Genomic DNA, 13,557 nt, shown 5'->3' with positions numbered 1-13,557 from the left:
GCACTTGGGCTAAGCCCAAGGCTGAATCAGTTCAGTCTTTGCAGGTTAGTTTAAACTGCGGAGATTAAAGTGAGAAACAACTGGACACGCACTTACTTTTGATTAAGCAAATGCAGCCACGTGCCTGCAGTTGCTCAGGCCAGAAGCTAGAGCATACTGCTGGCACATAGCCAGCATGGTCTGTTTGTTCACTTCTTCTTTCTGCTGCCCCTGAGGTCTCAGGGATTTGAAGTCCAGAATCATAGCAGCAGGACTCTCCAGGCTTGCTCATCACTTCCTCTTCTTGCTTTCAGGTGCCTCTGGGATTTATACTCCGCAGTCGAAGCCAGCAGTAAGTTTCAGTAACTTAAGCAGCAAGGCAGCTCTGTACTTGGGGGAAGGTGGGTTTAACCCCGCTCCCTGGCCCCAGACCCGAGCCAGGGTCCTCCTCTACCCCCCTCCTCCCTTCTCTGTTGGAGCAGACAGCCCAGCCCAGCCTAGGGCTGAAAGGCATGCTGGGATGCTTGAGGACCATGATTTAACTTGAACCAGGAAGGGGCTGGGACAGAAGTTTCATAAACCAGTTTGACCCAAGTCAGTTAAGTCTCATACTATATTCAACCAGGTTTATCTTAAACCAGTTTAAGCCTTTTTGAAACTGGTTTATGTACACTGAGCTTCTCTGTTGTTACTGGTTTAAACCAGTTTCTGATGACTTAAACCCATTTATGTGTAACTTCTGTCCCTAGCCTTGGAGAAGAAGATGGTGAACGGTCCTCATGGATTCATCAAGGGCAAGACAAATGACTGGATTTGTAGATGCGGGGAAACTAGTGAACATGATATACCTTGACTTCAGCATGGATTTTGATATGGTCTCCCACAGCATTCTTGGAACCAAGCTGAGGAACTATGGGTTGGGAGAATGGGCTGTAAAGTGGATATAAAGGGCTGTCTGGATTGTTGGGGTCAACAGGTAATTATCAATGACTCAAAGTCTAGTTGGCAGTTGCTATCAAGTGGAGTGCCCCCGGGGTTGGTTTTGTGGCCAGTGTTGTTCAATATCTTCATTAACAATATGGAAGATGGGATGGAGTGCATCCTAAGCATGTTTGTGGATGACACCACGCTGTGGGGTGTAGTAGATACACTGGAGGGTAGCACTAGGATTCAGAGTGACCTAGACATATTGGAGGATTGGGCTGAAAGAAATCTCATGAGGTTCAAAAAGGACAAGTGCAAAGTTCTGCACTTAGGATGGAAGAACGCCATGTACTGGTACAGGCTGGGGGCTGACTGGCTGGGCAGCAGCTCTACATAAAAGGACCTGGGAGTTGTAGTGGACAATAAGCTGGTTACGAGTCAGTGTGCCAGTGTAGTTATGCATCCTGGGCTGCATTAGTAGGAGTATTTCCAGCAGATCAAGGGTAGTGATTATTCCTTTCTGTTTGGTACTGGTAAGGCCACATGTAGAGTACTATGCCTAGTTTCGGGCCCCCACCATAAAAAGGGTGTGGGAAATTGGAGAGAGTCCAGTGGAAGGCAGCAAAAATGGTTCAAGGGCTGGGGAGCATGACTTCTGAGGAAACTGGGCTTATTTAGGCTGGAGAAGAGAAGATTTAGGGGGGATTTGATAGCAGCCTTCAACTACCTGCCGAGTGGTTCCAAAGGATGGGGCTGGACTGTTCTTATGGTGGCAGATGACAAAACAAAGAGCAATGGTTTCAAGTTGCAGCAAGGGAAGTTTAGGTTAGATATTAGGAAAAACTTTCTCGCAAGGGGTGTAATAAAACACTGGAACAGGTTACCCAGAGAGGTGGTGGAATCTCCATCCTTGGAGGTTTTTAAGACCTGGCTCGACACAGCCTTAGCTGGGATGATCTAGTCGGGGATGGTCTTGCTTTGAGCTGGGGGTTGGGACCTCCTGAGGTCCCCTCCAGCCCTTGTTTTCTAAGATTCTGATAGTCTGTGGTAATCTCTTTTGGAACTAAGTGTAGAACTCATTGCTTTAATTTAGGTTTGCTCAGTTTATCTAAAAAAATATTATGCATCCACTGCACGAATAAACAAAAAGCCTTTAAAATTAATCAAAATATCTCCCTACATCTGGAAAGAGTTCATAAGAAGGGGAGATTATGTCCATTCCCTGAGGGGTACTTGGATATGAAAATGATGAGCACCAAATAGTAATTAAAAGTGATCTGTTTTTAGAAAGGAAAAACACATTGACATGCTTAGAGTTTGAAATGAGAATCTGAAGACACATTTGACGTGTTCTGTGTCATGAAAATGGTCCATTTATTTGGAAAAATGTCTTAGTCTAGTAGTTTAAATTTTCATTTTATCTCTTTTCATTCTGAATAGGTTTTAGGGTTTTTCAAAACATTGTATTCCTTTAATCCTTTTCCATTCCTAAATCTCTTATTTAATGCTGAAATTATCTTGTTTAACCATGCTACTTACACAATGTTAATGAATTCAAATATTCATAAATTAGGACATTCCAGAAATAAGGCTACCTGTCCTGTGTTAATGTTGCCACTTGGTCTAGCCTCCTGATAGTCTATAATCACATGATTGCATGCTATGCCTTTCCATGTGGCTCCTGCCACGGTTAGTGGATGGGTTGGGGTAGGTCATTGCAAGCAATAGCTCCTTAATATTTATTTTCATTCAGCTGGTGGTCCAATTCTTATTTACTGTACATAATGCAGAGCTGTTATTACAGAGTTATTCATTTACTTGTGGCATGTCCAAGGATGCTCATGCTTATTTCTTTGGTACTTCACTGCCTCAAAATTACTAGCAAAACCATTTTCTTAGTGAGAAGAGCAGTATCTCTATTACACTTGGGAAAGCTGGGACAAAGGGTTGGCAGGAGCCAGTCTGTCAGAGCTAAGATTAGTGCCCGTGTTGTCCTGACTCTGAAACCTGTACTCATTCCTCCCGGTTATGCTTGTTGCTAGATGTACTGAGGGTTCCTACTGAGAGACTATGTAGTTGTCGATGTCTAGCTCTGCATGTCAGAATCCCTGTGTCTCAAGGGAGGCACTTAAAAATTGAGGACAAATAATTGGTGATTATCCATTCAAAATTGGACTTGTTTTGCATCACATAAAGAAGATTTTGCAGGAATAAAATACCATTCTTCATAGTCTTTGTCTTAATAACAAAATTTCATCTTATTCCCTCTCTACATTAGTGCTACTGCATTGGCTTGCTGCAGGAGAAGGCTGTTATCCTGGGGTTGGGTAGCTTGGGCAGCTTCAGCTACATTCTGGATCGAGGTAGTGATGAAGAGAACCCACAAGAAGGGGAAGGAGCTACTTTCCCATGCAGGCTGGGAATGGGCTGGTAGGGCCATGTGCTAGATCTAATTTGGATGTGTAATTTCTTATAGAAGTGGGGAAAAATTCCCTTCTACTTCTGACTATTATATACAGGTATGCTGTTAATGTCTGTGCCAAGTACTTTTTTTTTAAACTGCGTAATATGATAGAGCCCAATGTGGTCTATGTGCTTGTCTGTTGCAGTTGCGTACTTTTGCATGTGTAGAGGCAATGTGATTGCTAAGATATATATGACAGGTAACTAGGATGAGAGGAAACTAATAAATGCTAAACCCAGCTTAAAGGCAAGTTTAAAAAAAAGGGTATTGAAAGATCTTGTCCATCTTTTTGTCATTATTAAATATAGTCTCCAAACAAAGCACATTGCATGGTAAATTATTGACAAGTAAAAATAATCCTACCCAAAGAATGTTTGTCAAAATGTTTCCATTTAATTTAGAAAAAAACCAAAAAGGTAGTTGTCACCAACCCTAAAAAAAAGCTTTCTGTGGAATGGAAGTCTCCTGAGTTTGGTTAATTTAGGAATTTTTAAAATACCTGACACAGGCTTAACTCTTAATCATGTTATTCAGGGTCCATGCACTGTATAGCAATGAGGGACTACATTTCACAGCAAGTACTGCTGAATTCTACAGGAGTTTTAATTTTATTGTATTCTCCTGGAATCCCCTTCAGTTGTCTCCTAACTTGAAAGATATCTTTGCAAATTCTAGGCAGTACCCAGTAAGGGCTAGATGATGATGATGATTCCAGAACACAGTTAAGAAGAATATGGTTTCTTCTTTTACTACCACAACAATGTTTTATAAACATAAAGTTATAAATGTATAACTTAGGAAACCTTGCAAAATTACCTGCCTTTTAATTTTACTAATTGATTAGCACCAGTATCAGTGTTTATAGTACGACCAAATACGTTTCAGGAAACTTGTTTTTATAAATATTCACAACTTCATTCTTAAGCATAATCAAATGGCTAACTAATTCCAACCCAAATCAATTTGGCGTTCTTATCCAGTGAGGACACGCAACAAAATTATTGCTGAGTAATTTACCCTGAATGTTTTTTGATAGTAAAAGAAAACATACAACTGGCTATCTCTAATTGACTGCCAGGAGCAAGTGCTAGTTCAGCCCCTGCCTGCTAGGTGGTGTGGGGGACAGGCAGTTTACAGTGAAGGATGACATTGAGTAGGGAAATAGATAGACACGCATCACATCCTACATAGCAACTTTCCCACAGAACAAGGTTACTTTGCTTTTCTGGGTGATAATTTTACTTTGGTTTTGACTGATTTATAAATAGGGTGTTAAACCCAATTCACCACACAGTAAATGTGTTGTTTATTTGTAGCCTAAGACTTTCACCAATCAAGTGAATATTTAAACTCCAGTATTGGTTAGTCAATCTTCAAGTGAAAGCTCTGTGGACAGATGGATACGTTGAAGATGCTCTGTGTTGTAAATACGTCTTTTCTTTCACACATGCTATGCCAATAGTTATGTAAATGTAATCGATGCTAGTGGCCATTACCTTTGTAATTCTCCCCAGAAGGGTAAACAAAATCCCTTGCCTTGAGTTAATTCTATAGCTTACTCTGTTCCCACTCTAATCATTGTTTTTTTCACTATTATTGCTATTTTTATTTTAAAAGTGTGGTAATTCTAGCAAAAAAATCAAACAGACCAGCCCTCTCATCTGAGAGAGAGCACTCAGCTTGCATAGTACAATCGATGGCATGGTCAATAAAGTAACTAAACTTGACCTTATTGACTTGCAAAAGTGAATCATTTGGTCTTCATAGTTCATAGCAAGTTTCTCATATTGGAATGTAACCCATTTATACTAGGCCTGTGCGAAGTGGCAAGTATTCGCTTCGGATTCAGATTCAGACAATTTGGAGGGACAGTGATTTGATTTGAAGATTCGAATCACTGTCCTGATTCGATTTGGTCGAATCGGATCCGAAGATTTGGCCATAGACTAAACAGGCAGCGGTCCTCACCACGCAGAACACAGCTGCCTTCAGCTAGTAAGTCTGTTGTGGTGGACGGAGGGAGGAGGGAAGGGGCGTAGGGGAGGGAGGGATTGGGACTGGAGCTGGAACAAGCTGCTCATTCAGGGTGGCGGGGGGCAAGGGACTTGGGGAGGGGGTGTGGGATACATGTGCGACAATGCTGGGAGCGGGGGCTCTGCTGCCGCTTGCCCCCTTCTGCTTGAAGCAAGCTGCACCTGCATTGCGCCCCTGCCCTGGCTGGGCAAGTGGCAGCAGGGCATCGCCCCTGCTTCCAGCGCTTCTGCACCTGCATCCCTCGCTCTCTTTCCTGAGTCCCATACCCCCCCTGCCCTGGCTGGGCAGCTTATCCCAGCCCCAATCCCTCCCTCCGCCCACCACAACAGACTTACCAGCTGGAGGTAGCTGTGTCCAGTGTGGTGAGAACTGCCTGTTTAGTCTATGGCCGAATCTCCGAAGCAGTGCCAAATCTTTTCTGAATTGATTCGGAAGCTTCCCATTTGATTCAGGCCTTTTAATGGGTCTCCTGATTCGATTTGGATTTGGAGATTCAGCCGCCGAATTGGGCTGAACCTCCTTTGAATCGAATCTGGTACCGAAGCTTTGCACAGCCCTAATTTATACTAATTGGCCGGTGATGACCAAGTACTTTATCTAGTTTACAGAGCACTTGACCTTTGTTACAGTTAGAGTACTTTTTGCTTTCTTCAGTGCATAGTGTCATTTTACTCAGTTTTTCAAATGTTGCAACATCAGTAAAGGGAAGAATTTGTGAATATCAGAATTTTCTGCCAAAGTTTTCATATGTTATCCAAGTTTATTTTTTATGTTTTTATGTAAAGAAAAATAATAGTTTCATCGTTTCTATGAAACGATGAGACTATTATTTTTCTTTACATAAAACAGGTAAAATAGATTGCTTAAATCTCTTGAACACTGTTCAGGGGGAACACAATTTAATCATATTTTTCTGCATATATAAGGATTAAAATAAAAGCACTCATCAGGTTTTTTGAGAAGTGAAAAACAGGATACTGTTTCTTGTTCTAAGAATGAGCTTGTATAATGAGAGAAATAAAATAGCTGAACTAAAAAGTGTGTTGTCATTTTAAAAAAATTAATTTCATTCATGGGAATTGTCTATAGCTCTCCAGCAATATTCTTTGTTAGATTTTAACCTTGTGCTATGTGAAATTAATGTTAACTCGCTGAATTGTTGAACCTCTTTAAGAAGTTGTAATTTTATGCATCTTTTATAACTAATTCATTTGAATATATCAACTATTTTGCCCTTCGTTAAAAAAGGCCTTGTTAAAGAAAGTCATATACAATACAACTGTTGGAAACGTAACTGTCTATTTGATTCTAGAGTACAGTCATAAGGCATTACTAAGTAATTTCCTACTTTATAGCTAACAAAGGGACTTCCTTGTGTTTTAGTCCTAGAAGAATTATATTTAAAGAGTAAAGGACACCTTGAATAGGCATGTTGCAAAGTGATGGGGAAAGGCAGACTTACTAAAATGTAATTCCAGCCAATCTAAGGAATAGCTTTAGAGATGAATTGCATGAATGTCCTTATCTTCTGTAACAGTGCACATTGTTGAAAGAGCAGGCAAACCTGTTTTAAATGTACAAGATTGTTTTGGAGATTATGATATTTGGGTTATACGTGGTATAGGCAAAGTATGAACAGAAGGCATCAGCTGTTCAGTATGAAAATGACATTTCATTGTGGAAATCATACTCTAGCAGCCTCTTGCAGTACAACAAATGAAAATGTTAGTCATTGTCATTGTCACCTCATGGCACCCATTCTATTTAAAGGACACATCTTTTCTGATACATTAGTGAAATCAGAATTGGACAATTCAAATTGCAGTGCTCCTGTTGATTTTAATGCTTTATCATAATGATTGTCATAATTAGAATGTTAATATTTTTGGTTGAAAAAATCTTGGGTTTCATTAAAATAGTTACATGAAGTTGACCCAGTTATTGTGTTCATTAGAAATGTTTAAAGGTTTTGCATTCCCTTCCGTGAATGGTTAGCCAACCATTTAATCCTTTCATTGTTTCTGGGAAGTGCAGGTTTTTTAATATATGTTTTTTACAGAACATCCATGCATAAGTCTGGAATATCTTATGTATCTAAAGTTACAGGTGTGCTTTCTGGATTGATTTGCTAACCCTTCAGTTGCTTCTCTATCTTGTTTTCTTCTATCCATTCATTCATCATACTTTTTATGCATCACTTTTCTCTCATTTTTTTTACTCCTCCTTTTAAATTCTTTCTCCTCATTCACTCGCTCACCAAAATTATTCATGATTCTATGCTTGTGTGTTTGTATAGATAAAACTGTGGGGCATTAAATAGTGGGGTGGGGGGTTAACAATACCCCATGTATACTTGTTGTCAAGGTTCAATTTATTTCATAGTCAAACAGTTTGCTGTGGAATTCATTCTCTGCTGTAGAATTGTGCTTCAGAATCTAAAATTTCATTTTAAAAACAGTTTTGAGCTCAGTTTGAGTTAAGACGTTAACCTTGAAAATGTGATCTGAAAGTTCACTAACGCAAATTCACACGCATTTATTTGCACCTTGAGTTTGCGGAGAGCTGTGATTTGCTCTTGTTCAGGGACACTGGGGGAGAGGGGAAGGGTTAGATTGTGGTTAGCTATAATGTGAGAGCTCATCTCAACCTTTTCCCTAGTCCGGATGCAGCCTATCACCTGTCTACTTAGATAAATTTAACCTCAAGGTTTGACCCTGGTCAGCTTGGTCAAAATAAAATGTATAATCTGCACCTACCATTAAGAAAAGGTACCACTTCCTATCTAGAACTAGAAAAATAGAATATATATTATTTAATACCTAACAAGCACTGATGGATCATACACAGCTGTATGATCTATTTTTTCATATTTATTTCAATAACAGCTTTTCTTTAACAGTATATCTGAAGTCTATCTATATCTGGAGTTTTCCATGGAATATAAAGCTCCGAGGCTGTTACTCATGTCTTTGCTCATCCTGAACTTGGTGGCAGCAGCCTGCCAGACTGCTCCTGTAACACAAGGAGTGGACTGCAAGGAGCTTATTGAGCTGAATCCAGTTCTGACTCCAAGGGCAGTGGGATGAATGATAGCATTAGGGGCTACCAAAGGAGAAACAAGAGAAGGAAAGTGTCTTTCAAACAGCTACCTGACGTTGTAGCAGGGATGCCAAGCTCACCTATGTCTCCAGAGCACAGAGCTGCTTGCTGGCTGGATACCGGTAAACACTAATAGCTGCAAAGGTATGCCTGTGTGAAGCGGCTAGTATTCGCTTCGGATTTGGCCGATTCAGGGGACAGTGATTCAATTTGGTGATTCGAATCACTGTCCTGATTCGATTTGGCTGAATCTGGTTTGGCGATTTCAGCCACCGCTGAATCGGCTGAATCTTCGAATTGGCCCCATCCCCTGCCTGCTCTCCCAGCCCTGTCAATGGCTGCACCACTAGCCGCAGCTCCCGGCTCTTTGAAAATGTGCTAATGCACCATTAAACACACCCCCTGGCACTTGCTGGTTGTTGCCAGGTTGGGGGGGCAGTCATTCTGTGTGGGGGGCTGTCACGAGCTCCCATCCCCTGCCCGCTCTCCTAGCCCCAGCTCCCGGCTCAAAAAAAAAAAAAAAAGCTCAGAGTCACTGGCTCCTGCTAGGTAGGGGGGCGATCCCCACTTTCCCCCACTGCTCCATGGGGGGCTCTGCCATGAGCCCCCAGAAGCCCCAATGGCTGCTGCAGCAGGTGGTGAGCATGGGGCTTTGGGAGCTGGGTCTGGGTGGGACAGCTGTCCCTCCCCACTGTCCCACTGGCTGGGACAGTGTGGAGGGACAGCTCAGGACAGTGGGAGGCAGCAGGGATCACTACCCCCCTCTCCCCCACCATCTGGTAGCAGCCGGTGAGTAGAGGCTCTTTTTTAAAGAGTCGGGTGCTGGGCCAGGTGAGGCAGCCATGGGGGCAGGGCAGGGAGAATGGGTGGGGGTTGGGGGCTTCAAGTTGATTCGGACCTTTTAATTGGTCCCTTCATTCGATTTGGATTCGGAGATTCAGCCACCAAATCAGGCTGAATCTCCTCCGAGTCAAATCGGCACCCGAAGCTTCACAGGGCCCTATTGCAAAGGACATTGTGATGTGTATGCAACAAAGAACAAGGACTCCAGATAAAAATCAGGAACGGTGGCAACATTAATAAATAAAACTTCAGAATGATTCAAGGAAAGTACTGCAATATGAGCAGTAATAATCCCCCTCCTTGCCCCTTGCTCTTTCTGCATTTCTGGGATTAATTATTTTAAGCAGGGTTACTATTTCTCTTCAGTTTGCTGTGCATAAAGATATGGCTCAGGGAGCTGCACATTTGTACTAAAACCTGAAAACCATGCAATTCTAAACTCTGCCTGTGTCAAAGGTGTATGTAGCTTTAATGTTACTGATCTGTTCTCCACTCTTATCCCTGCAGTGTCCAAAGATTTTTAAAAATCTTTTTTGCCCTCTAGCAAAACCTGAAGAGAATACCAGTGACTGGAATGCACGCACGTCAGCCTGTATGGAGTCATAAGTTTGTTCAGTGTTTTGAACAGGATGAGATGAAATCAGTTTTGGTTAACCCTCTCTATAACAATTGCCATTGTTTCAGGAGAAGAAAATAACTGCATGTCATAGTGGGGGAGAAAACAGAACTAGGAGAGAACTCATTATAGTCTCATTGTAAGTCTGTAGTCTCTGCTGAGACTTCAGCTTTGATAAGAGAGAGCACAAAGAGCAGCGTACTAAAACAGGAAGCATTAGCACATTGAGCCGTTATGTCAATCCTTTCCTTTCCTCTTCCTTTAAAAATATCTGCCTTGCTTAGTGTGTAACTTAAAAAAAAATGGTATTATCTATTAAATTTTGTCCCTTTCCTGATGTGGAAAGTGCAATGAGTTTAGTATCAATGATTTTAGAATTCTTCAGTAGCAGCACCTTCCATGGTCAGTCAGTGGTTATCAGCATCATTTGTAAATGAAGAGCTCAAACTTCCATTGCTTTTTTTTCAACAATGCTTTTTCCTTATATTGCTACTTCTGCAGTGTGACTTTATGCTTTATTTAGCGATCAGGTGCAGAAAAGCATGTGTGCCTGATCCAAAACTTGGATGTGCTGCACTACAACATTGCAATCCAGACAATTCTCTGGGTCAACCGTAGAGGACCCTTAAAGTCATTGGATGCATTCCTGATTGACCTGGAAGGTCCCGAGGTGCCTACAGTTATTCTTGGGACTGCCCCAGTCTGAGCAGCGAGGCTTTCAGTGTCTGTCTGTGCCCCACTGAGGACCAGAGACTAGATAGAGTAATACTCAAATTCTCTGAGGGACTTGATCTGATGTGGATTGTTTTTGGCTTTTTTCCTGCTAATGACTGTTTAATATAATGCATAAACAATCGTGGGCATATTGGATTTCACTTGAGAGGGGAACCATCTAAATCCCTAGACTCTTTTGTCTTGCACTTGTCTCGCTTGCTCACCCCTCCTACTGAGATTTTTGGACTCTTCCTGCCCTGTATAAAGGCCCAAAATACCTTACTGGATTTTGAATGGTTCTCTCAGGACCAGATGCTTAAGTTAGTGATGTCTTGCCTCAGCCGTATGCCTTAAATTTATCTATGGGTTTTGCCTGAGGCATCTAATTCCTATTGTATTCTTTGGGAGTTTGGTGCCTAAATATCGTTAAAACTTGAACCCTTTATTTTCAGAGCCTCAGTTTGTTCTCCCATAAATTGGACATATTGTTTTATTTTGTAAACTGCCCAGTACAATGGCTAGACAGCCAACCCAAATGTCTGGTTCGCTTAACTGTTTCAAAATGAAACTACGAAACCTCTCAGTTTGTTACTTTTAGGACTTGTGTTAACTCAAGCTGCAATTCAAGTTTTGCCCCAGCTGGAACTTCCGTTCTCACATGCATCTCTAGTTTGTTAAGCCATGCTTTAAGCTCAGGCCAGCTGGACTTTTGGTGTGGTCAGAGCTCTCATACTGGTGGCACTCAAGCTCATAATGCGGTGTGAATGTCGCAGGAGCGTCACTTTGGCTACTAATCCAGGCACTGGGCTACTAGTCAAATCATTCTGTGTAATTTGAATGCTGGTTTCTGTAGGGAGCATTTTTACTTGAGCTGCTCTGGCTGGAGTGGAGTAACTTGTCTAACAAGAGCTAACTGTTGCAGTGAAAAACAAACCTTTAGTTAGCGCATATAGCTTCGTGTATTGTGTGTTGTTTTTTATTGCTTGCTCTTCTACATGTTTCCTTGGTGGTGTTCTGTACTTTCACTTGCATCTTGTCCCTCTTTATATTCTTTAGGGCTGTGTTTGTTAAATAACACAGAGACGCAGAACGCAGTACAGTGTGGTCCGTTTGACAACAGTACAAAAACAGTTGTTTCACAAAGGCTTCCTGGGTCTTCTGTAGAAGTGCTTGGAGAGGCTGTGCTTAGAGATGCTGTCTAAATTAAAAATTATTACTGACAGTTCCAGAAAAATGATTCAGATGCTTATGTATGATAGCTTTTATGAACTTTCTCTTTCCTGAGGGTATTGAACTACTTGTCTTCTGTAATCTATTTTTACACTTAAAAAGGTAAAATACAACATTTTTCCACTTTTTTCTCCCCCCACCAGTTTTGGCAAGCAGTCTGGAGGCAAGAGAGGATGCGAGTGTATTGTACTGGAACCTTCTGAAATGATTGTGGTAAGAAGAGATTTAAAAATTGTGTTTAATGGTGCTATAAATTTCAGCCACTTCTTTGTGTGCCTTTTATAACAGGAGGCTTTTTGTAAAGCATCCTAAAAAGTTATAGTAAAATTGGTTTGGTTCTAATTATAGCTTTTTATGACAACAATAGCTATATAAATTATACTGGATGGGTAATGATGATTAGAATGGTTGTGTCAACCTTTCTAAAATTATTTTTACTTTTTTCAGTTTGAGACCTGCCAGTGCTGGCTAGTTTGGTACTCCTTAGTCAGTCACTTGGTGTATGTTCATTTTCTCTTTGGGTTATCCTGCGCAAGCTTAGCTAGCTCACCCTGTTTGGCTAAGGTACTCTTGGTGTTTGCACCTCCATTTAATAGGAAGCGTAGGATGAAGGCAGGAGGAACATATGGAAGTTTAGCCAGTGCTTGAAGCCTGACTCTTTCACCCTAGACATAACAAATGCAAGGTAAGTTTAGCCTCTCTGTGCTCTGTAGGTGTTATGAGAAGCTGTATTTGGGTTTATTTTAGAATTGTGAATACTGCTGAGTTGATCTGCTGTACCAATTATGATTGGGTTATCGCCAGACTTGCGTGCTGATCTTGTTAACTCTCAAAGTATGTTTGCAATTTGATTGTCTTAATACACAGGTCCTTTCCAAAATGGACTTGGGTTGTTTTTGTCTCTGACTTGGCATTCCATTACGCTTTTCACAGATTTGAATAAAAGATACTAGTGGGATTGAAAGTATCTCCATGTTTGTCAACTCAGAGCACATCTCCAAAGTGCATTGAATGAGCTTCCTGTATTTCTAGACATGATTAAGCTAAATCTGATATTTTTGATGGTCTAGAAGCTCTGTTTGAAAGGATCCTATTTATAAAGGTTAAGTCCTCAAAGTAATAAACAATGTGCCTGAGACTGTAATATCTAGCTTCTGTCTGTGGTTTATCTGATTTTAATACTCTTTATTCAATCTTCTGTACCTTTTCCTGTGACTTGGGGAATAATTTGTTTCAAAGAGTAGATAGATGCAGTTCTCCAAGTCTTATGACATTGTTCCTGAGCTTTGAAGAATACATCTTCAGTTTGTCTTCAGCAGTTGGGCTGAAGCTAACAGTATACAGAAGTAGGCCTTAAGGGCTTAGAGAGCCTTATAGTACCAAGCTTTACTGAAAGCCCATGTGAGGCACTAATGTTATAAGTGCTTCTGGTGTCATGGGTACCACTATCCTTCCCACTGGCATTTAGAATGGCTGACCCAGAGAATGGTATATGGTTCTGTCAGCTGTCCAGGCAGACACTTCTTTTTTTTTTCTTCTTAAGCCTTGGAGGACCTAATTTCAAAGGTTATGGACACGGATGTGCGGGGCCGTGTGTGTCACTGCTGCAGGGAGGTATGTAGTAGGCAGGGCTGTCCTAGGGGGGAGGGGGTGC

General features: G+C 41.3%; 1 protein-coding gene across 5 annotated transcripts in view; it reads left to right on the top strand.

Annotated features, from left to right (window-relative positions):
• RAPGEF6 (Rap guanine nucleotide exchange factor 6) overlaps positions 1 to 13,557 on the top strand; it is a 232,252-nt gene that overhangs the window by 78,042 nt on the left and 140,653 nt on the right. For 4 of the 5 annotated variants that reach the window (XM_090020827.1, XM_090020828.1, XM_090020825.1 and 1 more), the window contains exon 5: positions 12,047 to 12,116. The exons of the other annotated variant lie outside the window; for it this stretch is intronic. In XM_090020827.1, coding sequence (XP_089876953.1) covers positions 12,047 to 12,116 — 70 coding nt within the window. The remainder of the gene's footprint in view (positions 1 to 12,046; positions 12,117 to 13,557) is intronic. 5 annotated transcript variants of the gene reach the window in all.

This window comes from Crocodylus siamensis, chromosome 10 (assembly GCF_052110815.1).
Source record: "Crocodylus siamensis isolate JL-2025a chromosome 10, ASM5211081v1, whole genome shotgun sequence".
Lineage (NCBI taxonomy): Eukaryota > Metazoa > Chordata > Crocodylia > Crocodylidae > Crocodylus > Crocodylus siamensis.
Note: the sequence above shows the minus strand (reverse complement) of the source record. Positions and strands in the feature narration are given on the sequence as shown.